This window comes from Lipotes vexillifer, unplaced genomic scaffold (genome assembly GCF_000442215.2).
Source record: "Lipotes vexillifer unplaced genomic scaffold, Lipotes_vexillifer_v1.1 scaffold817, whole genome shotgun sequence".
In the NCBI taxonomy this organism is placed as follows: Eukaryota; Metazoa; Chordata; class Mammalia; order Artiodactyla; family Lipotidae; genus Lipotes; species Lipotes vexillifer.
In genome coordinates this window covers 590-26,605 of record NW_006799071.1, presented here as the reverse complement: position 1 = coordinate 26,605, position 26,016 = coordinate 590, and the positions used below count along the sequence as shown (strand labels likewise).

At 34.8% G+C, this 26,016-nt stretch overlaps 1 protein-coding gene across 1 annotated transcript in view; it reads left to right on the top strand.

The window, feature by feature from the left end:
* LRRK2 (leucine rich repeat kinase 2) overlaps positions 1-25,627 on the top strand; it is a gene marked incomplete at its 3' end in the record, with an annotated part of 100,374 nt that extends 74,747 nt beyond the window's left edge. Inside the window, exons 24-33 of the mRNA XM_007471478.1 lie at positions 7,376-7,626; positions 7,910-8,058; positions 11,909-12,002; positions 14,782-14,968; positions 16,055-16,236; positions 18,668-18,897; positions 19,303-19,430; positions 20,757-20,975; positions 24,321-24,522; positions 25,539-25,627. Coding sequence (XP_007471540.1) covers positions 7,376-7,626; positions 7,910-8,058; positions 11,909-12,002; positions 14,782-14,968; positions 16,055-16,236; positions 18,668-18,897; positions 19,303-19,430; positions 20,757-20,975; positions 24,321-24,522; positions 25,539-25,627 — 1,731 coding nt within the window. The remainder of the gene's footprint in view (positions 1-7,375; positions 7,627-7,909; positions 8,059-11,908; positions 12,003-14,781; positions 14,969-16,054; positions 16,237-18,667; positions 18,898-19,302; positions 19,431-20,756; positions 20,976-24,320; positions 24,523-25,538) is intronic.
* Between the last annotated feature and the right edge of the window lie 389 nt (positions 25,628-26,016).

Below are 26,016 nucleotides of genomic sequence, written 5' to 3'. Positions count from 1 at the left end.
GTGATTAAAAAGGAATTCGAGGTTCTGTCCTGATGCTACATGGTAAGTATTAAAGTCTAGCAAGGCTATGTGTTAATTATGCCTTCAATTATTTAATTCTAGTAGGACAACTTAAACTGTTTAAATTAGGTTAGACCTGGTTTGGTGGTCCTGGCTCTGCTCAGCTACCAACTGTGTGACAATAAGAACATATTACTCTGACTGCTGTAGACCCTAATTTTCTTATCTGCAAAATACAGAGGCTCAACTAAACTATCCATAAGGCATTAATTGAGTTTTAAAATTATATGCAGCTTAAAAATTGATTTTTATGCTCAAAGTTCCTATTTCATAAAAATTAAAGTATAAAATAGTCTGCTGATAGGGTAGTCCTCTGACTATTGACTTTGTTCATCCTTCTTTTATGTACTATAGATCAGAAGTCAAAGAAGATATACGGACAAAACGATCTTAATACAAATGTTTAAAATTTTAAACAAATTCTTGAACTGAATGCAAAGTTTGAAAAAGAATTATACCTGTTTTTATAAACTAGTGTTGTTGCAAGTACATTTCCCTTTTTCTAATTTATAAAATTTACCATAATTTTGACATATTTTAAGAGCAACGTTGCATGATTTTTAAATATATTTAAGTGGTATCTTTCCCCTAAAGTTTGTATATCTGGGGAGAGAGAAGAAAAAAAGGTGATCCCTAGCCCTACCCCAATGTCTAAAATATATCCCCACTCTATCCTCCTCTTTACCTGAATAAATCCCCCAAGTTACAAGGGCCTCATTTTTTTTTAACATCTTTATTGGAGTTTAATGGCTTTAAACTGGTGTGTTCGTTTCTGCTTTATAACGAAGTGAATCAGCTATACATATACATATATCCCCATATCTCCTCCCTCTTGTGTCTCCCTCCCAAGATCCCTACCCCACCCCTCTAGGTGTTCACAAAGCTCCAAGCTGATCTCCCTGTGCTATGCGGCTGCTTCCCACTTGCTATCTGTTTTATATTTGATAGTGTATATATGTCCATGCCACTATCTCATTTCGTCCCAGCTTACCCTTCCTCCTCCCCGTGTCCTCAAGTCCATTCTCTATGTCTGTGTCTTTATTCCTGTCCTGCCCCTAGGTTCTTCAGAAACATTTTCTTTTCTCTTCTTTTCTTTTTAGATTCCATATATATGTGTTAGAATACCATATTTGTCTTTCTCTTTCTGATTTACTTCACTCTGCATGACAGACTCTAAGTCCATCCACCTCACTACAAATAACTCAATTTTGTTTCTTTTTATGGCTGAGTAATATTCCATTGCATATATGTGCCACATCTACTTTATCCATTTATCTTCTTTATCAATGGACACTTAGGTTGCTTCCATGTCCTGGCTATTGTAAATAGAGCTGCAATGAACATTGTGGTACATGACTCTTTTTGAATTATGGTTTTCTTAGGGTATATGCCCATTAATGGGATTGCTGGGTCGTATGGTAGTTCTATTTTCACTTTTTTAAGGAACCTCCATACTGTTCTCCATAGTGGCTGTATCAATTAACATTCCCACCAACAGTGCAAGAGGGTTCCCTTTTCTCCACACCCTCTCCAGCATTTACTGTTTGTAGATTTTTAGATGATGGCCATTCTGACTGGTGTGAGGTGATACCTCACTGTAGTTTTGATTTGCATTTCTCTAATGATTAGTGATGTTGAGCATCCTTTCATGTATTTGTTGGCAATATGTATATCTTTGGAGAAATGTCTATAGTTATTCAGCCCATTTTTGGATTGGGCTGTTTCTTTTTTTGATATTGAGCTACATGAGCTGCTTGTATATTTTGGAGATTAATGCCTTGTCAGTTGCTTCATTTGCAAATATTTTCTCCCATTCTGAGGGTTGTCTTTTCTTCTGGTTGATGGTTTCCTTTGCTGTGCAAAAGCTTTGAAGTTTCATTATGTCCCATTTGTTTATTTTGTTTTTATTTCCATTTCTTTAGGAGATGGGTCAAAAAGGATCTTGCTGTGATTTATGTCATAGAGTGTTCTGCCTATGTTTTCCTCTAAGAGTTTGATAGTGTCTGGCCTTACATTTTGGTCTTCAATTCATTTTGAGCTTATTTTTGTATATGGTGTTAAGGAGTGTTCTAATTTCATTCTTTTACATGTAGCTGTCCAGTTTTCCCAGCACCACTTATTGAAGAGGCTGTCTTTTCTCCATTGTATATTCTTGCCTTCTTTATAAAAAATAAGGTGACCATATGTGCATGGGTTTATCTCTGGTATTTCTGTCCTGTTCCATTGATCTATATTTCTGTCTTTGTGCCAGTACCATACTGTCTTGATTACTGTAGCTTTGTAGTATAGTCTGAAGTCAGGGAGCCTGATTTTTCCAGCTCGTTTTTCATTCTCAAGATTGCTTTGGCTATTTGGGGTCTTTTGTGTTTCCATACAAATTGTGAAATTTTTTGTTTTAGTTCTGTGAAAAATGCCATTGCTAGTTTGATAGGGATTGCATTGAATCTGTAGGTTTTTTTGGGTAGTAGTGTCATTTTCACAATGTTGATTCTTCCAATCCAAGAACATGGTATATCTCTCCATCTGTTTGTATCATCTTTACTTTCTTTCATCTGTGTCTTATAGTTTCTGCATACAGGTCATCTGTCTCCTTAGGTAGGTTTATTCCTAGGTATTTTATTCTTTTTGTTTCAGTGGTAAATGGGAGTTTTTCCTTAATTTCTGTTTCAGATTTTTCATCATTAGTGTATAGGAATGCAAGAGATTTCTGTGCATTAATATTGTATCCTTCTACTTTACCAAATCCACTGATTAGCTCTAGTAGTTTTCTGGTAGCATCTTTAGGATTCTCTGTGTATAGTATCATGTCATCTGCAAAGAGTGACAGTGTTACTTCTTCTTTTCCGATTTGGATTCCCTTTACTTCTTTCTCTTTTCTGATTGCTGTGGCTAAAACTTCCAAAACTATGTTGAATAATAGTGGTGAGAGTGGACAACCTTGTGTTGTTCTGATCTGAGAGGAAGTGGTTTCAGTTTTTCACCATTGAGAACAATGTTGGCTGTGGGTTTGTCATATATGGCCTTTATTAAGTTGAGGAAAGTTTCCTCTATGCCTACTTTCTGGAGGGTTTTTATCATAAATGGGTGTTGAATTTTGTCAAAAGCTTTCTCTGCATCTATTGAGATGATCATATGGTTTTTCTCCTTCAATTTGTTAATATTGTGTATCACATTGATTGATTTGCAGATATTGAAGAATCCTTGCATTCCTGGGGTAAACCCCACTTGATCATGGTGTATGATCCTATCAATGTGCTGTTGGGTTCTGTTTACTAGTATTTTGTTGAGGATTTTTGCATCTATATTCATCAGTGATATTGGCCTGTAGTTTTCTTTCTTTGTGACATCTTTCTCTGGTTTTGGTATCAGGGTGATGGTGGCCTTGTAGAATGAGTTTGGGAGTGTTCCTCCCTCTGCTGTATTTGGGAAGAGTTTGAGAAGGATAGGTGTTAGCTCTTCTCTAAATGTTTGGTAGAATTCGCCTGTGAAGCCATCTGGTCCTGGATTTTTGTTTGTTGGAAGATTTTTAATCACAATTTCAATTTCAGTGCTTGTGGTTGGTCTGTTTATATTTTCTATTTCTTCCTGGTTCAGTCTCGGAAGGTTTTGCTTTTCTAAGAATTTGTCCATTACTTCCAGGTTGTCCATTTTATTGGCATACAGTTGCTTGTAGTAATCTCTCCTGATCCTTTGTATTTCTGCAGTGTCAGTTGTTACTTCTCCTTTTTCCTTTCTAATTCTATTGATTTGAGTCTTCTCCCTTTTTTTCTCGATGAGTCTGGCTAATGGTTTTTCAATTTTGTTTATCTTCTCAAAGAACCAGCTTTTAGTTTTATGGATCTTTGCTATCGTTTCCTTCATTTCTTTTTCATTTATTTCTGATCTGATCTTTATGATTTCTTTCCTTCTGCTAACTTTGGGTTTTTTTTGTTCTTCTTTCTCTAATTGCTTTAGGTGTAAGGTTAAGTTGTTTATTTGAGATGTTTATTGTTTCTTGAGGTAGGATTGTGTTGCTATAAACTTCCCTCTTAGAACTGCTTTTGCTGCATCCCATAGGTTTTGGGTCGCCGTGTTTTCATTGTCATTTGTTTTTCGGTATTTTTTGGTTTCCTCTTTGATTTCTTCAGTGATCTCTTGGTTATTAAGTGGTGTATTGTTTAGCTTCCATGTGTTTGCATTTTTTACAGGTTTTTTCCTGTAAGTGATATCTAGTCTCATAGGGTTGTGGTCGGAGAAGATACTTGATACGATTTCAGTTTTCTTAAATTTACCATGGCTTGATTTGTCACCCAAGATATGATCTCTCCTGGAGAATGTTCCATGAGCAGTTGAGAAGAAAGTGTATTCTGTTGTTTTTGTTTTTTGCGGTACGCGGGCCTCTCACTTTTGTGGCCTCTCTCGTTGCGGAGCACAGGCTCCGGATGTGCAGGCTCATCGGCCATGGCTCACGGGCCCAGCCGCTCCACGGCATGTGGGATCTTCCTGGACCGGGGCACGAACCCACGTCCCCTGCATTGGCAGGTGGACTCTCAACCACTGTGCCACCAGGGAAGCCCTATTTTGTTGTTTTTGGATGGAATGTCCTATAAATATTAATTAAGTCCATCTTGTTTAATGTATCATTTAAGTGTTGTGTTTCCTTATTTATTTTCATTTTGGATGGTCTGTCCATTGCTGAAAGTGTGGTGTTAAAGTCCCCTACTATGGTTGTGTTACTGTCATTTTCCCCTTTTATGGCTGTTAGCTTTTGCCTTATGTATTGAGGTGCTCCTATGTTGGGTACATAAATATTTACAATTGTTATATCTTCTTGGATTGACCCCTTGATCATTATGTAGTGTCCTTCTTTGTCTCTTGCAATAGTCTTTATTTTAAAGTCCATTTTGTCTGATATGAGAATTGCTATTCCAGCTTTCTTTTGATTTTCATTTGCATGGAATATCTTTTTCCATCCCTTCACTTCCAGTTTTATGTGTTCCTAGGTCTGAAGTGGGTCTCTTGTAGACAGCATATATAGGGGTTTTGTTTTTGTATCCGTTCAGCCAGTCTGTGTCTTTTGGTTGGAGCATTCAATCCATTTACATTTAAGTGTGAATATCGATATGTATGTTCCTATTCCCATTTTCTTAATTGTTTTGTGTTTTTTATTGTAGGTCTTTTCCTTCTCTTGTGTTTCCTGCCTAGGGAAGTTCCTTTAGCGTTTTTTGTAAAGCTGGTTTTGTAGTGCTGAATTCTCTTAGCTTTTGCTTGTCTGTAAAGGTTTTAATTTCTCCATCAAATCTGAATGAGATCCTTGCTGGGTAGAGTAATCTTGGTTGTAGATTTTTCCCTTTCATCACTTTAAATATGTCCTGCCATTCCCTTCTGGCTTTCAGAGTTTCTGCTGAAAGATCAGCTGTTAACCTTATGAGGATTCCCTTGTATGTTATTGGTATTTTTCCCTTGCTGCTTTTAATATTTCTTCTTTGTATTTAATTTTTGATGGTTTGATTAATATGTGTCTTGGTGTGCTGCTTCTTGGATTTATCCTGTATGGGACTCTCTGTGCTTCCTGCACTTGATTGACTATTTCCTTTCCCATATTAGGGAAGTTTTCAAAGGGCCTCATTTTAAATGTCACTTCCTTACCATCTTCTTCCTTTCTTCTCCTTGTCTTCCCTCCAGGCTAGGTTGGCTACCATCTGGTTTACCTTTCCCCGGCACCCACTCTTTTTCTTCCAGTGCTCATTACTATAAATTTTGATCTAAAGTATATTGTCCTCACAAAATTGTAAACTCCTTTAGAACAGGAACTGTTTTTGACTTGTTCACGTGTAACCCCAGTGACATATAGTAGACGTTTGATAGATGATTACTGAACTAATTTGTGAAGGAATTAATGACTGACTCTTGGTAGATGGTCAATATTTGCTAAAGATTAAGTAAAAGAAAACTAGAATTTAGTCTAGTGGAAACAAAGAGAATGAAGAGAGCATGGCAACGTGAGATACATTAGGGCATTCAACGACTGGGCCAGCTCATAACTTTCTCTAAGGAAATTTCAAGTCAGCACCACTAGATGGGACTTTTTGTCACTGCTTGTAGCTGTCTCTTTACAAGAAAATTTGGTGATTAAACCTTGGGAATAAATAATGTAAAAATCTTTCCTTCTGAATAATCTTGTAGTATCTGCAACAATGATAGAAATTTTGAAACAGATTTTTTGGGCAGTGATTCATTAATAAGCCTTTATAATCATGTTAAGCTGTTTAGAATTCCATATGAGAATAAGTACATATATTGATATATAAGAAGGAGAATGAGGAAGTGATTGTTTTTTGGTAGTTTAGCCCTTTGATAATAATTCATACGAAACATTTTAAAAATTGATATGATACATAAATGGAAGTTTTGCTATTATCATAGTAAAATTAGAAATTGCTTAATAGAAAATAGAGATTTGAAACAAAACGTTTCATTTAAAAGAAGAGTTTATGGCTTCCTTGGTGGCATAGTGGTTAAGAATCTGCCTGCCAATGCAGGGGACACGGGTTTGAGCCCTGGTCTGGGAAGATCTCACATGCCACGGAGCAACTAAGCCTGTGCACCACAACTACTGAGCCTGCACTCTAGAGCCCACGAGCCACAAGTACTGAGCCTGCATGCCACAACTACTGAAGCCTTTGTACCTAGAGCCTGTGCTCCGCAACAAGAGAAGCCACCGCAATGAGAAGTCCGCAAGCTGCAACAAAGAGTAGCTCCTGCTTACCGCAACTAGAGAAAGCCTGTGCACAGCAACAAAGACCCAATGAAGCCAAAAATAAATAAATAAAATAAATTTAAAAAATAGGAAATAAAAAGGAGGTTATAAAATAAAATGTGTATTATACACATAACTACTTTATGGTAAATCTTATTTATATTAAAATGTGTAACAATTTCTAAAAGCTAGTGTTAAAAACTATATTCCCAGTATTATGTTTACTGCTTATTCATTAAGTCATTAGTTCAAAAGTATTCTTTCATTTTACTCATTGTAGGAATAGTTTACTCATTGTAGGAATAGGCTACAAGAAAAGCTGAATTAGACTCTAAACCTATTTCTATGAGTGTGCTTTTGACCTTCTACCTGTTATAATTTTCCTGGCTTTACCCATTTTATAGCAGAGCAGGTAGTACCAGTCAGTATACTGAAGTTCTCTTGTAGATTGTGTTTTCAATTTTTTGGAAAATTCTTAATGGTTCTAGTTACCAGAGGTATGGAAGGCAGAAATATTAGCTAAACTTAAGTTGTTCAGGTGGTTCATTTAAAAATTTTTAAATATTGTCTTTCCAGACTCTGAAGTGTTTGACACATTTGGACTTGCAAAGTAATAAATTTACATCATTTCCCCCTTACTTGTTGAAAATGAATTGTATTGCCAACCTTGACATCTCTCGAAACGACATTGGACCCTCAGTAGTTTTGGATCGAGCTGTGAGGTGCTCAACCTTGAAACAGTTTAACCTGTCCTACAATCAGCTATCTTTTCTTCCTGAGAATCTCGGTGATGTGGTAGAGAATCTTGAACAGCTCATTTTAGAAGGGTAAGAAAGGGGTTCATTGAAGAAAAAAGGTTCACCTCACATTGAAGATTCATAAGGTTGACATACAATGACATTGTTTCCATAGTAATGAGTTTTACATGGTAATGTGATAAAAGACTGAGGAAATTCATAATACAGTTTCTTTCAATTGACTTAAATTTTTAAAACTAATTTTAAAATTAATAAATGTGCTTTAATGCTATTTTTGAAGATATTTTGACTATTTTTCTTCAAAGCATGTGAATTTATGCAATTTAATCCTCATTTCGTCTCTTACGACTAGAAATAAAATATCAGGAATATGTTCCCCTTTGAGCCTGAAGGAACTGAAGATTTTAAACCTTAGTAAAAACCACATTTCATCTCTATCAGAGGACTTTCTTGAGAGTTGTCCTAAAGTGGAGAGTTTAAGTGCCAGAATGAATTTTCTTGGTAAGCGTTTTATATGATTCTTCTTCCATTCCTTTTGAGTGTTGTATGGGTCGAATGCAACAAATAAATATAATTGCATGAGCCATATATGGACATTTTAGGTGGGGATTTAAAGGTGGCATTTCAGTTAAATATTATGCTGGAGTTTTACATATCAACTTAGCAGGTTGGTGATAAAAAGAAATGAGCTGTCAAGCCGTGAAATGTGGAGGGAAATTAAATGCATATTGCTAAGTGAAAGAAGCCAATCTGAAAAGGCTACACACTGTATAATTTTAACTATATGACATTTTGGGAAAGGCAAAACTAAGGGGTTAGTAAAATAATCAGTGATTTCCAAGATTTTGGAAGGAGGGAGTGATGACTAGGTGGAGAAAAGGGGCTCTTTAGGGCAGTGGAATTAGTTTGTGTGATACTGTATTTTGGATACATGTCATTATACATTTGTCAAGACCCACAGAAAATAGTACACAAAGAGTGAACTCTATTGTAAACTGTGGACTTTAGTTAATAATAATTTATTAATATAGGCTCATCAATTATACATACAAGTATACCAAACTATTCTAGTTGTTCATAATGGGGAAAAGATGCATGTGACTGGGGTAGTGATGGTGAGGGGAAAAGGTAGATGTGGGAGCTCTCTGTATTTTCTGCTCAATTTTTCTATAAACCTAAGGCTGCTCTAAAAAACGTCTAGTTTTTAATATTTACAAATTTTAATATTAAAAATTGTATTACAGTATTTAACATGTTATTGTCATAGGCTAAAATGTCAATATCTTGGGCTGCAGATAGTCATTAAACTGTGGTTCCTTTTACACGATTATACTAAAAATGCTTATAGTTGCCTGAGCTGCTTGAAGCAGAAATACTGAGTTTCCTACTGAAGTTTCTTCAGCAGATTTTTGGAGTATAAGTACTATTATTATTTTTTAGAAATAAAATTAATTATTTAAAAGTTTTTAAATTAGTTAGGTTAATGTGTATTCATTGAGCTCTTGCTCTGTGCAAAATATTATAATAATACACAATATGATCATCACTTTTGTTAAAAATCCTGGAATACTCTATGTTCTCTTAGCATGTGAGACAACAGGGAATTATGTTCATTTGTAGCCTGTCTGAAAGTTCTAATATTGAGAAACAGAAAAGTTCTATGGAAATAAGTGGGAACTTTCCCTATTTTATCTTCCTTAATGGAGGCCATGCATACCTTGCCACCCACATACCTATTCTATACCTGACTTGGTAAAATAATTTTTAATACTGTTTAATAACAATATAGTTTGACAACTTACTTTAAAATATTTTATTTTTCCAGAACTTTGAGAAACTACTAACAATAAAATCCATATTAATTTGCATAGCATTATTTTCCTTCTTTTTCCCTTCCTTCCATCCTCTTTGGATATTGATCATGTTCTTACCATGAGAGTGAAACTGGGGAATAGAATGATTCACTCACTAGTGAGTAAAGCAACCCAGTCTCTGTCCTTAAGGAACGTTGTAGTTAAGTTCAGAAGACTGACATTGAATAATGATGGAATAAATAAATGTAATTATATATCATACTAAGTGCTGTGAGGAGAAGTTTCAAGATGCTATGAGGGTACCTCAAGGGGATCTGATCCAGACTGTGGAGGCAGGGAAGTGTGTCTGTGTCTGTGACGTTTAATTAAGTCTGGAAAGAAGAGCATCTGAGGGACCCTAAGGCTAGCTTATGGTCAATATGTTATCTCAGCTGAATCTCAGAAAAATCCTATAGGGTAGGACAGGTATGATCTCTGCTTGACTAATTGAGGAATTGAAGCACTGAAATTTTTGTGTGACATGTTCAGGGGCATAGAATTAATTAATTAGTTGTGAAAGCTTGAACATACCTCTGTTCAAAAAATGTTTGCACTGCACAACTTTGTAATAATTTTAGAAGTGGTTTTATATTTGGAAAGACCGCATTATGGAGGTCATACCTGAGTGGGACCACAACCATTAAAAATTCCCATGTCGGGGCTTCCTTGGTGGCGCAGTGGTTGAGAGCCCGCCTGCCGATGCAGGGGACACGGGTTCATGCCCCGGTCCGCGAAGATCCCACATGCCGCGGAGCGGCTGGGCCCGTGAACCATGGCCGCTGGGCCTGTGCGTCCGGAGCACAGCAGCGGGAGAGACCGCAACAGTGAGAGGCCCGCGTACCACACACGCACACAAAAATTCCCATGTGAAATGAAGTTTTAGTTCTTTGATTTTATCAGTCTTCCATATAGAATCTGAACCTTAAGACTTTTAATTCCTAAGTGGAGAATCATTTCTACTAATTTATTTTGCTACAAATACTGTTTGGAAATAGGTGAAGTATAGTATGTACCTTTCTGCTTCTCAGGGAACTAGCTTCCAGTAATGTCCTGGAACATTTTGACCCTCGAATATTTTCTGGATAAAGCATAACCCATATTTTTAACCTTGAAAATGCTAAGAAATAATTTCTCAAGCCACTTTCATAGAACCACAGATTTTCAGATCTCTAAAGAATCTCAGAGTTCATCTGATTTAGCTTCACTATTTTACAGATGAGAAAACAGTCTGTATGATTTGCTCAGTTTCCAAAATTATGTTCCATAGGATTTTATTCCTTGGAGGTACCTCATACTGTATTTCCCTTTTGGAAATTCATAAAATATACCAGAATATTGACAGCTCTGAAATATTTCACTTTATTTTGCATAATGTTTCCCTAATCCCTTTTTTTTTTGCAAAGTATATATTTTTAGTCTCAAAAGATATAAAATACCTTAGGAATAACTGACAAAATTGGCATATCTGTCTTAAAGGGAAATTTGGCATTTCTAATGAAATTGTAGATGCCCTACTATTCAGGAATTCTACTAGTGGTTATATACAATAGAGGCATCCTCTCACTGTTCACAGAAGACCCTTTTGCTTTTTGTTTTTTTTTGACAATTTGCTAAACATTGTCATAGGCACTGAGTATTCAGCAAGTAAGCATGAGCATAGGAATATTTATTATGGCATTTTTCATAGTAGCCAAACATTGGAAAGAATGTAAATGTCTATCAACAGGAGAGTGAATAAATTGGCTATATTCATACAATGGAAATGCTATGTAGCAGTTAAAATAAATGAATAAGATGCATTTATCAACATGAAAAATAAATCTAAAAAAATTGTTACATGAAAAAGCAAATTGAATATAGACATGTACGATATAATATTTATGTAGTGCAAAACAGTAATATGTATTACCTGTGGATACATACATCATACAAGTACAAAAACATGTATCAAAATAACACCAAATTCAAGGTAGAAATCTCTGTGGAGAGGTCCCTAATCTCTTAAGATCATATGATCAAAGAATACTTTTATTAAGTAACATCCATAATTATTCCATAGAATACTCTTTGCAAGATGGTGTTATAGAGAATTTTTATTTTTATATTATATTGTGGATTAGTAAAATATTCCAAAATGTTTTGTTAGACTTACTTCAGAGTAATTTGAATTAATCTATAATGTATGTCCCATAATATCACACATAATTTGAAATGAATATTCTAATGATTTCTACTTTGTACAGATGTTGGACAGATGAATTTATACTTAGACACTTTTGTCGCTTTCAGGTTAAAAGAGTCTTATAATTATGGTGTATTGTTTTAATGTTTTGTGGTAGTATTAATTTATTTTAAAAGTAGAATTATTTTATTGTCAGCATGAGAATGGAAATTACATTATGTGACAGATCATTGGTAGATGCTCTTATTGTAGAATCTAATGGAAATCTAGTTAACGTGATTAAAATGTCCATTATCTCACTTTCATTTTCTCTTAGCTGCTATGCCTTTTTTGCCTTCTTCCATGACAAGCCTAAAATTATCTCAAAACAGATTTGCATGTGTTCCAGAAGCAATTTTAAATCTTCCACAGTAAGTTTATTATTTTAATTTTAAAAACCACACGAGGTGGAACAGAACCTTCAGAAACATGGTTTTAACTTAGACATATAAATGTAATTGATTTCTAAACCTACTAAACTTAATGTTTTTAAATCTATGAATGTTTGACTTTTAATATTAGACAAAAGATGTGAATTGTTATTTGGACTTTTTAACGTATTAATTTAATGTGCTGTTGTGTAGAAACAATTTAAGAGTAATTAATTGTTGCATTATTATAATCAAATGAGATTGTATTGGCTATCACTTTAACTTTTAAAATTTCACTTGCTTTGGGGATTATGTTGCTAAAACACTATTAACTTTGAAATTATATTTAAGTTATGTTTGAGTGACATTTTTGGTGGAGAGTAGGATAATTTATGTCATTCCAAGTATTTGGGGATATTTTTGGTTAATTTCATTAAAAATAAAAGCTTCCTGTTAACTACAAATCCAGGCATTAATTAGATTTCAAATGTGTTGTAATCTTAAATAACTATTCTACTAGTGTTATTTATTATAAATTAAATCCATCAAGGTACATGTGCAAATATATACATATACAGGCAAATAATACTTAGTTATAATTTAGCCATGGAAGGTGTGAGACAGATGAATAATAGTTAATTTAAGTCTAGGTTTAGAATGTGTCAGACACTGTATTTTACTGCTTAACAATGGATCATCTTTTTAATCTTCCCAATAATCCTATGAAATACTTACTGTTTTCATCTCACTTTATAATGAGAACACTATTTCATGAGAGAAAGTAACTTGCCCGAAACCACAGTTCTTAAACACTGGTGGTTTGATTTCAGACTCTTAATTCTGACATACAGGCATCTATAGAATACAGGTGGGCGGTCCTATATTTTAAACATAATTTATTCTTGAAAATGTGTTTGGAAGCCACCATAAAAGCTCATTAGAGGGCTTCCCTGGTGGCGCAGTGGTTGAGAGTCCGCCTGCCGATGCAGGGGACGTGGGTTCGTGTCCCGGTCCGGGAAGATCCCACATGCCGTGGAGTGGCTGGGCCCGTGAGCCATGGCCGCTGAGCCTGCGTGTCCAGAGCCTGTGCTCCTCAGTGGGAGAGGCCACAACAGTGAGAGGCCTGCGTACCGCAAAAAAAAAAAAAAAAAAAAAAAGCTCATTAGAAGATGCATGTCATAAGAAAGCTTTCTTCCCAGAGAACTAAAAATATTATCCAGTCCCTAATTACACTATACCTTTAGAGACCATCTTCAGGTATACATTTTAGTGTTTTATATGTATTTTTTTAATTTACTCTTTTGTTTTACAAGTGAGCGTGTGGTTGGCCAGCTTAAGTCTCCAAGCTTAGTCTTAAAGCTAAGAGACACTGCCTTTGAACAACCTGACAATTCTCAACTTTGTCTCAGTTGCACTGTTTGTTAGACATACATGTCTTATCTATTTTTTTTTTTTTTTTTTTTTTTGCAGTACGCGGGCCTCTCACTGTTGTGGCCTCTCCCGTTGCGGAGCACAGGCTCCGGACGCACAGGCTCAGCGGCCATGGCTCACGGGCCTAGCTGCTCCGCGGCATGTGGGATCTTCCCGGACCGGGGCACGAACTCGTGTCCCCTGCATCGGCAGGCGGACTCTCAACCACTGCGCCACCAGGGAAGCCCACATGTCTTATCTTTAATATAGTCAAATTAATTTTCTTGTTTTCAACATTCTTATAAGGTAACTAGGGCAAAATCTAGATCATTTAAAAATTAGAGCAATAATGTTGCTCTGCAGATCTGAATCTTGGTCTAGCAGGCAGTACAGCTATTTGAGCTTAGAATTAATTCATAATACTTCAGATATGCTGGATGAAAGGGATCAGTATACAGTAGTAAAAGTCCAGGCAACCTTTTACATAGTCAAATATACCACAATTGTTGACTATTTATATATATATTTTTTGCGGTACGCGGGCCTCTCACTGTTGTGGCCTCTCCCGTTGCGGAGCACAGGCTCCAGACGCGCAGGCCCAGCAGCCATGGTTCATGGGCCCAGCAGCTCCGCAGCATGTGGAATCTTCCCGGACCGGGGCACGAACCCATGTCCTCTGCATCGGCAGGAGGACTCTCAACCACTGCACCACCAGGGAAGCTCTGTTGACTATATTTATTCTTCCTACACATGTACATTTACATGTGACGTGTTTTTCTGCTATTTCCTGCAAATTTTGGGTAGCTATTCCTGCCTGAAAGCAACAAATTTACATTGAGGGCCTACTGTATACAAGACATCATGCTCAATGTTATGATATTTTTCACACTGAGGCAGGCTGCTAAAAATGATAGTAAACTTAAGGACCCAACCTCTGAAGAATCCCTCCAAGTATGAGTGAAATTGAACAGAGAAATGGAGGTTACATATTTGTAAATCTTGTATAGAGGGCAGGAATCTTAATGACTGTTTTTGCCTTTGTTAATTATGATTTCTCATGCATCATAAGTGTTTGTAAAACACTTGGTCTTTCCTTATGGTTGACATTTTTATGTTTCTGAAGTAGGGAAATTAGGCATAAATTTCGTTTTTATTGGTCCTTTTTAAAATGTTCCTATTGAGACATGCCTTTTTTTTCTAGCCCGTATATACCTTTATGTACACAAAAAACCACGTATGTACTCGTATATAAATAATGTTAGTTTAAAGTTATACCTTATTCTCATTCTGGTGAAAATTACTTGTGATGTTATTTCATGTATTTTGGAAACACTCATTTGATTTTTATCTTGACATTGTATTGTTTCAGCCTGCGGTCCTTAGATATGAGCAACAATGATATTCAATATCTACCAGGTCCTGTGCACTGGAGATCTTTGAACTTAAGGGAACTCTTGTTTAGTCATAATCAGATCAGTATCTTGGACTTGAGTGAAAAAGCATCTGCATGGTCTAGAGTAGAGAAACTACATCTTTCTCATAATAAACTGAAAGAGGTAAGAGGTCATCTTTGTTTAGAATTATTGCCAGTTTGAAAATATGCTTTTATAATTTGCATTATCACAAATGATCATTTCAAAATCTGTTATTTGATATTGCTTACTTTTTGAATATCTAATCCTGCCCTGAGGTAAATGGGTATATTAACAATGCTTAATTTCCTTAAAAAATCACTTTTTGTGCTCTATTTTATTTTGAATATTTATATATATATTTAATTATGAATGTGTATAATGCTTTAAGTGTGTCAGTTTATCACAAAATTGCTAATCTGTTAACAGACTCTCAGACACGCTGCATTTCTCAGGTTGTCTCCGGGCCATATGTAGCCTGTGTTTTTCAGCTGACATTCTTTTCCACATTCTTAAATTTCTGCATTCACCCAAATGGACAGGTCTCTGTTATAAATCTGAAATTGATTATCCATTCGTCCCAGAAAACTTTTTTTTTTTTGGCCAGGTTCAAGTCTATTGCTTATAAAAGCCAAAAAAAAGAGTGAAGTGTCTGAAACCATGAGGTTCAGAATAACTCTGAATATTTTTGAATACCTGACTTTTTTTGCAGCAAATTAATGTTTGCTATTATAGAAGTAATGAATATTGCTTAAAAATTTTGAACAGAAAAAATTTCCAATATTTATGCCACTTAAGGTATAAACATTTAGTTGTATTTTAAGAACAGTAAGTTGTACATAAGTCTGTGATGATTAGATCTTTAGTTTTACTGAAGAACACAATGTGAGGGAATAGACTGAAGCCACAGATGACTGGTTTTGGATACATAAAAAGAACTTTACTTTCAGTGTTGTGAAGTGATGAAATATGTTATGAAGGCAGAATGGGTTTTTAAAGATTATAAATAAATGACATAGATTGGGGTAAGTCCTTTATATGTATGTTTTCAAACATTTATAATGAAAACTATGACAAGCCTTTGGAAAGTTTTAGAACTCTGTTGAGAGGCTGTGCAAGGTGCTGATGGGATCTCTGAGCCTCTCTTGTTTCCTATTAGCATCTTGTGTTTTGGCAGCACACATTTCTTTCTTCCCACTAACAGGATTTGCCCTTTTTTATTTCATTAAGATTCCTCCTGAGATTGGCTGTCTTGAAAATCTGACATCTCTTGATGTTAGTTACAACTTGGAGCTGAGATCCTTTCCCAATGAAATGGGGAAATTAAGCAAAATATGGGATCTTCCTTTGGATGAACTGCATCTTAATTTTGATTTTAAACACATAGGATGTAAAGCCAAAGACATCATAAGGTTAGATAATTTTATTTTCATTTGTTTTTGTTAAATTTGTTTCAGATATCCTTTCTTTGTGACTTTGATGGAAATATAGTTACAATTTAAGAAAAAAATATATAGTGCCATCCAACGTTGATTTGTCATTTGCCCTTTATTTAATAAATGGGTTTGTTTGGTGCCACTGCAGAGTTTTTCATTTTCTCCTAGCCAAGTTAAGGTTGAGAGAATGGCTTCTCCTTATCATGCTTTTCAGTAGAAAGGGACTCTAAAAGGAAATTATTACTATTTGGTCTCTTGTTACCAGTTATACAATCTAAAGAAATAAAGCATAGTATTATAACTTCTCAAGCTGCATTTCATATAGCAAATAGTTATCATATGTCTATTATATCTTAAAGCATTATAGTTACTTAAGTGATATAAAATTACATCAATTTTGCCTAGGAAGCTGATAACCTACTCAACTTGATCATTTTTGAAACCACCAGAACTTCCACGTATCACTGTTTCTGGTTTTATATTTTATGAACTTCAAATATCTTTAATAATGAACTTTATTCCACTCTTTGTTACTGTTTGAGCACATTAGTCTTATTGTTACTGTTTGAGCACATTACTCTTATTGTTGCCTCCCTGTAAAATCATTTATTTTTATTTCCACAAAACTACTGCTATCTATATTTATCTTACAGGTTTCAGCTCAGTTATCACCGCTTAATGTATCCGTGACTTGCCTATAATGTCCACTAAGTCAAGGTCCATGGCTACATTTACTTACTATTTCATTCTTGGCACCAAACACAGAGTCTGGCATACAATTAATAATTGTTGTATTACGAGAGAACTACAGTTACCTAAATCTCTTCCTTAAAGTTTCTTAATTTATATTTAGCTTTTGTCTCTTTTTATGAACAAAGATTTGTACTTTTGTTCTCCTGTGATTTAATTTGAAAAAAAAAGAAGATCTTTTCACCAACTATGCTAAATAAACATGAATTCTTACTAAACATTTAGTAGAACTGGTTTTCGATGTATCATGCTATATTATCAAGCTACTATATAACTAAATATTTTTAAACATATTTAACATTTTTAGAGAGAACATAGACGTGGAGTAGTTTAGACATTGTAGTCCTCATTTGCTTTTTTAAAGAATGACAAAGAATGAATTCTTAATAAATAGACATTTGGACCGTTGATTTTCTTGTTTATTGGTGATGAAAACAGAACGTAAGCTATATGTGAGAAAATGACTGATTTCAATAACAGCAGGTACAAGATCTGATCTGCCAGATCTTGTTTTCTAGAGCATCAAGTAATTCAAGAAAATAATGATGCTTTTTGCTCAGATCATCAGGAATGTTGGACAGATTCCTATTAGTTATGAGAACTAATCAGTCAATATTCCCGAAGATTCACTTATGATTTAGTTTATTTTTCTAATTTTAAACTGTGGCAACATTTTAACATAGTTAAAATATATCTTTCTATATCCATTTTATTTTTGTACTATTAATTTAAAGGTGGTATTGCTAGCCACCTGCAGCACTTCTAGTTAGTTTCAATTATTTTCTCATTAAGACTATTAGGAACAGCAACATATTATCTGCTGAGAGTATAATCATTTATATGTATCAATTTATAATTTAACCAATATGTTCTCCCTTTCCATTTACATTATGTATATGCAGGTATGATATATATGAATATAAACATTATGTATACCATACATGAATATATGTACGCATACACATGTATAATGTACCAAATACGACCTCACTATCAAAGTTTAGTATAGCAGTATGCTTATATACTCTACCTTGATTGTTTATCCTATGAGCTTTGTAAAATTTTATACTTTGGGCTTCTCTGGTGGCGCAGTGGTTGAGAGTCCGCCTGCCGATGCAGGGGACACGGGTTCGTGCCCTGGTCCGGGAGGATCCCACGTGCCGCGGAGCGGCTGGGCCCGTGAGCCATGGCCGCTGAGTCTGCGTGTCCGGAGCCTGTGCTCCGCAATGGGAGAGGCCACAACAGTGAGAGGCCCGCGTACCGCCAAAAAAAAAAAAAAAAAAAAAAAAATTATACTTTATAATTTTTAGGGTTTTATTTGTGTTATTTAAAGAAATTATGTGTGTGTGTTTGTGTATAAAATTCTAATGAGTATTACAAACATTTTGAAAAATTTTGATTATTTCTGATGATAGAATGTCATTATATTTGATAATGCTGCCAATCATTATCAACTACACCAACATCACTAACAAAATATATGCATTAATAGTGCATTGAAAGACACCTGCATTATTAGTTACATGAGTTATGTACTCTTTTGCATACTGTATTTTAGAACAGTTTGATATTTGAAAGAATTCAGTGCATAAGAATTCACCTATATCATAAGTACACTGCTAAGCAGTTTATTTTATTTTTGTTTTTCAAATACCAGGTTTCTTCAACAGCGGTTAAAAAAGGCTGTGCCCTATAACCGAATGAAACTTATGATTGTGGGAAATACCGGGAGTGGTAAAACTACCTTGTTGCAGCAATTAATGAAAATCAAGAAATCAGATCTTGGGATGCAAGGTGCCACAGTTGGCATAGATGTGAAAGACTGGCCCATCCAAATAAGAGGCAAAGGGAAGAAAGACCTCATTCTAAATGTGTGGGATTTTGCAGGTATTTATTTTGCTAGAATTTTTTATTCACACATCTTTTCAAAACAGGGGCTTAAAAACTGAACTTTCTGTTCCAATACTGCAAAGAGACCTGGTGGATCCTATGGAATTATTCCAAAGCCACTTATTTCTCCTAATTCTACCCTTGCCACCAGAATGGAGAAGCCATGGAAGGAAATGTTAGGAACCAGTACATGCCAGCTGAAGCTAAGTAGCTGACACATGTGAAAAGTTGTCAGTCCCTAGTAAAAAGTCAGTGTAGCCTTGTAACCATCATCTTTTTATAGTTTTTCTCTTTCTTTGTGTGATAAATAGTGGATAGTATCACTTAATTTTATTTTTGAAGAAGATGAAGAATTCTTGCCTATTTTCTGGAAGGCTAAAAAATTCTCTAATCTTTATTTAGGTTGTGAGGAATTCTACAGCACTCACCCCCACTTTATGACCCAACGAGCCCTGTATCTTGCTGTCTATGACCTCAGCAAAGGGCAAGCTGAAGTTGATGCCATGAAGCCTTGGCTCTTCAATATAAAGGTGATCTGTTCTACTCATTTGAAAATAGAAAATCATTCTTGGGGTTTTTTTGGTATGTAAGGTAATTTATTTTGGGCAAACAGGCGCTTCAAATAGTCTCTTCAAATAATTTTTAAAAGAAAGAAGCACTAAAATTTTGAGTTGGGAAATTTTAAAAGTAATTAAGTTGTGACATGAAAATAGTGTTTTCTATATGAGTGAGAGTTATAGAAACTGGAAACCCTTTTAAGCTATAAAAATTGAGATTTTATAAGTTAAACTATTTTTGATATTATTTGTTTTTTTTTTTTGGCTGTGCCACGTAGCTGGCAGGGTCTCAGTTCCCCGGCCAGAGATTGAACCTGGGCCACATCAGTGAAAGCCTGAATCCTAACCACTAGGTGACCAGGGAATTCCCTGATATTATTTCTTAAGGGTAATATGAACTTCCCTAATTTAAAATAAACCATAGTGAAAAAAAGCAATCTGTGCATCACCAACTCTGTCCTCAGAGGCAATTTAATGTGAAGTCCTTCAGATCTTACAGTTTTAAATGGTTCCAGATTAATAGTATATTTGGAATTTTGCAATTTTTCCAATTTGTCCCTTGCTGTCATATTGTCAGCTATTACTTTATGTATATATGGTTTTAAATATATATGACTTTTTAGAATTGAGACCAAAGTAAGTGTGAATGGTCTTTGAATGATGCTCCAGTGGGCTTTTCTGTGAGGCCAGCCCTTAAAAAGATTTGTCAGGAAATTTTGGCTCCATCAAGCTTGTTTTGTCATTTTGGTAATTCTTTTAACTTCCTTTTTTTGCCTTTATTATAGCTAGCCAAAGTGAGAAAATACTATAGTCGCAGTAATATTTGCTTTAGTGACTTTTTTCATTGTAGACTCCACATTGAATGACTTTAATATGAATTAAGGAGATTGAATTTACAGGTAAGGAAAAGAAAATATAAAACAAATTGTATTACTCTGATACAATTTGGGGGTTATTAAATACTATTTTATTTAGAAGACCAAAGCACACTTAGAGAATAACCCATTTTAAGGCAAGGAAAAAGGAAAAGAAAAATATACTGTTACCATTACATAGGCCACCTGAAAGAAAAGTGGTAATAATTGGATAAGAAGAGGCATAAAATTGACTTTTAAAAATTTCATAAGGGTAAATTTTTTCTTAGGTTTAAGGAAGGAAAGGCAGTTGTTATTTTCTTCTTAGAAGTCTTGATTTCTCATTTCCACTCAAGTGAATTTCATAGAAAGTGAATGCCAGTGGAAATGTAAGCAGTCTTGATTTAAAAAAAAAACACAAAGTATTTTGTATCTTTCCCTGTAGGCTCGTGCTTCTTCTTCCCCTGTGATTCTTGTTGGGACACATTTGGATGTTTCTGATGAGAAGCAGCGCAAAGCCTGTATCAGTAAAATCACCAAGGAACTCTTGAACAAACGAGGGTTTCCTGCAATACGGGATTACCACTTTGTAAATGCCACTGAGGAATCCGATGCTTTGGCAAAACTTCGGAAAACCATCATAAATGAGAGCCTCAATTTCAAGGTAACATGTTTCATTGCCAACTTTAGGTAGTAGATAAATGTAATTTATTAATTCTCATGTTGTGCAACTGCTAAGAAATGTCAAAAGTCTTGAGAAGAGAACAGCTATCTTAAAATTGTGGGTGTTTTTCAGAGCTGTTAACATTATTAAAGTACTTTCAATTTTAAAATTATTTATGCTATACTTTATTTCAAACTCATAGAAGTGGGAATAAAAATAATTTGAGGATACTGAGAGAAGAAACTAAGAGGATATCTGAGAGGCTGAGAGAATATTCCTGAGAGAATCTGGGGATATGTTCCTGATGCCCTTTCTCTCCCAACTTCCTGTAGTGGTGATTCAATCAAAAGGATAAAGATGAATGTTGGGGTCTTGGGGTTATCTTTCTTATATTTTCCATCTGCTCCTTTCTTTTGGAGTTCTTATTTTATGCTCTCCTTGATTTTCTTTGTTGTTCCTTCATGTCTCTTGTCACTGTGATCTCCCTTCCAAATATTTTTTTCCCAGTATTGGGAGAAGTTTCTTTCATCTGATAATCAGGGTCACTAATTTGGTTTTCATCAATGTCTAAGCAATTTTTAGTTCATACAAACTGGGTTTTTTCATTTTAGGAATTATGTTTTTGATTTCAAAGTTTTCTTCTGGTAAGACAGATGTAATTCATAGAGTTCATAAAACACAAATAAATTGGTTAACAGTGAGAACACTTGTTTTTAATACTTGCAAGAGAAAGAAATTTTACCTGGGTTCTACAGGCAGCATGGTATGAACTGTACTGAAAAACACCCTGAATCTTTCAATATAACAACACAATGGTGGATTTCACTGTTAGTCTCTGTTCGTTTAGCTCATTAGCACTAATGATCAAGGCCATGGCTTATAACAAGGGTCCTGTTTTGCCTGGACAGTCCCAGCATAATTATTAATTGTGTCCCACTATATTCTCAGAAGCATTCCAGTTTGGATGATAAATTATATGGTCACCTTGGTTATAATGTGTTGGCTAGTTAGCTTAGTTCTTTTCCATTTCCACAGATTATGTTCCTATCCAAAACCTAATGAGCCATTTATAAACTGGACTTTGTGGTGCCCAGGGAGAGAATTTACACATTTGTATCTTTCAGCACATTTATCCCAGTCACTAAAAGCTTTTACAAATGGTGGATCAGTGACATTTTATATAAGAAGGATGAAATACCATTTATTTGTAGATTTTCTTACTTTTTTGTGGGACATATGACTAGAGTAATATGACTTTTAAGAAACAAATATGCAAAATTAATATATTCAATTAAATATTCTCTTTACCCAGAGAGTTTTCTTTTGAGACTATACCTGTGCTTACAGAACTTTGTTGTTATTTATAATATTTTAATAGCTTCTCTTTTTATCACTGGTATCAGAGCATTTATCATATTTTAAAAAAGGCTTCTTGGAGGATGAGTTTGTTTTGAGAAAGCCTGAATTTAGTTGAAGCAAAGTCTGTGGATAAAGTGGTTCATCAAGCTGGACTGGTATTGCTTTAGGCTAATAGCAATTTATCACTATCAATCAATGAGACCAATTTTCTTTCTGCACTTGTACATGAACTCTGAAGGCAATACCAGATAAGAAAGTAAAACAAATGCTTTGAGAAATGGCACTATTATTTGAAGAAAGTTATCTATTGCTAATGGATACATCATTCTGGCATATTGGTTTGAAAATCTGTTTGATTGCTTTGCAGAATAGTGACTCAGATGACCCCAAAACAATAAACCTGCCAGAACTTGAATATTCTTTCCTCCCTGAGGTGCTTCAACCTGTATTCAAACAACAGCTTTTAATCTACTAGAAATCTTTTTTTGTTTGCCCTTTCATTTGTTTTTCATCTTTTCCTTTTATTTTGGCTCTTTTCTAATCTTTCCCTGTCTCACCCTTATTAACATGTGTCTGTGCAGACTTCAGAATAAAAGTTTTTTTGTTTTTGGCTGTTGGTCACCTGATAATAAAGCTTAAAACAAGGAGGACAAAACAGAATTCAGTGCCAACCATATCCCTCTCAATCTTGTCCAGCCCCTTAGCAGAGTGGGATCCTTTGCTGGCCCTGTAATCCAGCCCTGTAAAGTTCATCCTTTTGTTACTTGATTGCTTTCTGTGAGAACTCTTGTTTACTTTTAAATGTAGGTTTCCCTTCTTGGGTTAAAACATAAATTTCAGTCTGAATTTCTTTTTTATCTTAATTTATAAATGATGAAGAGAGAGAATATGAAAAGTGAAGGTTCGTGAAATTATATTTAATTTTCTGGTTCAAAGCATACATTGAAACAATCTTGAATGTTTGGAGGTAAATATGAAAGTAATGGTTACAGTTGCTGTAAATCAAGTTCCTTAAGATTCTAGTTAAAAGTAGAAAGAAGAAGTTAAAGTGTGTGTGTGCGTGTGTGTAATAAAACCCAATTTCTATTTGTAATAAGTTGAAGAATTCAAGTAGAAATTATGTTAGTTATTGTCAGGTTAAAAGAATATACAAGAATATATTCATGGGTTGAGAAATGGGGAGAGTGTGCCACCTGGTGGTTCTCAAAGGTATTTTAGTTACTATTGTTAGGGGTGCATTTCTATTTAAAATTAGATTTTTAAGAAAAAAGTTTGGAAAAGATTTTAATTATAGAAACTATCACTTTAAGGTCATTCTTTTAAAATTTTATTTTATGTAGCTCTTGATTAGTAGACAGTTGTTAGATTCTAAGTGTAACAGACCCCAGATCATCCTCTTATATCAGAATCATTGGGGTTTAGATGATTTCATATTTTTCCAAGTTCAAGTTTCCACGAAAAAGCATAGCTTGGATGAGGAAATTTTATGCCTGTCTCCAGATTTCACTGTTGATATGTACATTCCACTAATACAACATTTTGCAAATAACAAGAACAAAATTTAGTTTTACCTTGGGTTGTGGATCACATTTTCATCTAATAAATAAGGTTCAAATGCTCTTACAATACTTGCTGACTTCTTATGCTAGCATATCTATTGCATGTAAGTTTAATGTCTTAGAAAACAGAAAGTCCTTTATTTACAGTCAATGATTTACCTTGGATTTTGCCATGGATTTTCTGAATAGCTAGATAAATATTTCCATGTAATATTATTTGATAGTTCTTTCCAAATTGGCTTCTGTGTTCATATTTTTTCTTATTTTAAGATCATCTTATTTATTCCTCATAATTTAATTGGTTTTACATTACATTTTGATTTTATTAAAAAATACAGTTCTGAATGATTAGCATAGAATTTACCACCCACCTGACAAATTGATGAATAAAATGGATTTTTACAGCTTGTCATTTGTAATTTCATAGATCCGAGATCAGCCTGTTGTTGGGCAGCTGATTCCAGACTGCTATGTAGAACTTGAGAAAATCATTTTATCAGAGCGGAAAAATGTGCCAGTTGAATTTCCTGTAATTGACCAGAAACGATTATTACAACTTGTGAAAGAACATCAGCTGCAGTTAGATGAAAATGAGCTTCCTCATGCAGTTCACTTCCTAAATGAATCAGGTTTGTTTATTGCATATTCTTTGAAAGCTCTGCTGTAGTAATTTGTGAAAATGCACCTGAACCTTGTATAGAACCTACATTTAAAATTTAACAGAATATTGACAAAATTCTTTAATAGGTAACTGATTTTTTTTATTTTTGAAAGATCATCATGAGCATTGATGTTGAATCATGTATTATGTCATAAGAGAAAAATCTAGAAATTATCTAAGGGCAGTAGTGGAAAAGGTTTCTGAGCAGGAGTTAAAACGTGGGTTGTAGAACTTGACTGTACTATTCCGGAGCCGTGAGACCCTATGTGGAGGCTATTTGTACACTGTAAAGAAGAATTATTATTGGGATGGTTTAACTTGGCACTTGGAGAATCAATGGTTGCCTGAGATGATGCAGCTACTGAGTGGCAGATCTTGCTCTGTTGCATAACATGTTGTCAGCATGACCTCACAGATGAAAAACTCTTGAACAGACTGGTGCTAATTGTGTACTTGATCAATATAACCTTGCTGCAAATGTGTGAGTTGATTTGTAGTGCTCGGATAAGTGGTTGGGAAGTTGCTTTTGATCCCCAGATTCTGCTGTATGAAAAATAATCTTCATGTGGATTGAATCTGATCCATTCATTTCCTCATTGTTTTTAAACCAGTAGCTTCCTCTGATATTTTGTGTTTTTTACCTGTATTCGAAAATAAGATGTGTCTTTGTAGTATGTAATTAGAAAGCAAAAAATATTTATGAATTTCTATTTATTTCTAAATACATGCTCTGCAATGTATGGCTTTGTCTTAAATATGCTTAAATATGATCATTTTATATAGTTCAAAAGATAACTTTTTAAAATAATATTTGGATTTTAGAGCTTGGGAGCTGGGTTGCCTGGGTTCGGGTCTCAGCTCTGCCACTAATGATGCTGAAGTTTACTCATCTGTAAAATGAGGAGGTTGGACTAGATTCTCTCTAAAGCCCCTTGATATTTGCATATTCTAAATTCCATGTTTCACTCTTGATTTTTACTCCAGGGGTCCTCCTTCATTTTCAAGACCCAGCCCTGCAGTTAAGTGACTTATATTTTGTGGAACCCAAGTGGCTTTGTAAAGTCATGGCCCAGGTTGGTATATTATATTTTTGTGGCATGGGAGTAATGATTGAAGAAAACTACAAGTGACACCTAGAGCATTGAGTTTTATAGAGTTTGTGTTCAGTTAAGGTAGAAACTACTGTGAATATAGAAAACTGTAGAACAATTTGTGTAGAAGACTGCATAAAGAAGAACTTCATGGAAGAAGAGAAGACATCTTAGAATTTACTTTAATGTCTTTGTTATCAAGTCACAGACAGGTGTTTGTACTGCTCTGTTCCGTAGTACTTTTCTAGATCCTGATGATAGCTTTGGTTTGGTTATTGATATAGTCAATTGAATGAAAGCTTTGTGAAAATCTTTGGGATAAGTACATATATGAAAATTGGGTTGATGAGCCTCTGAAACCTCAGTCTAGA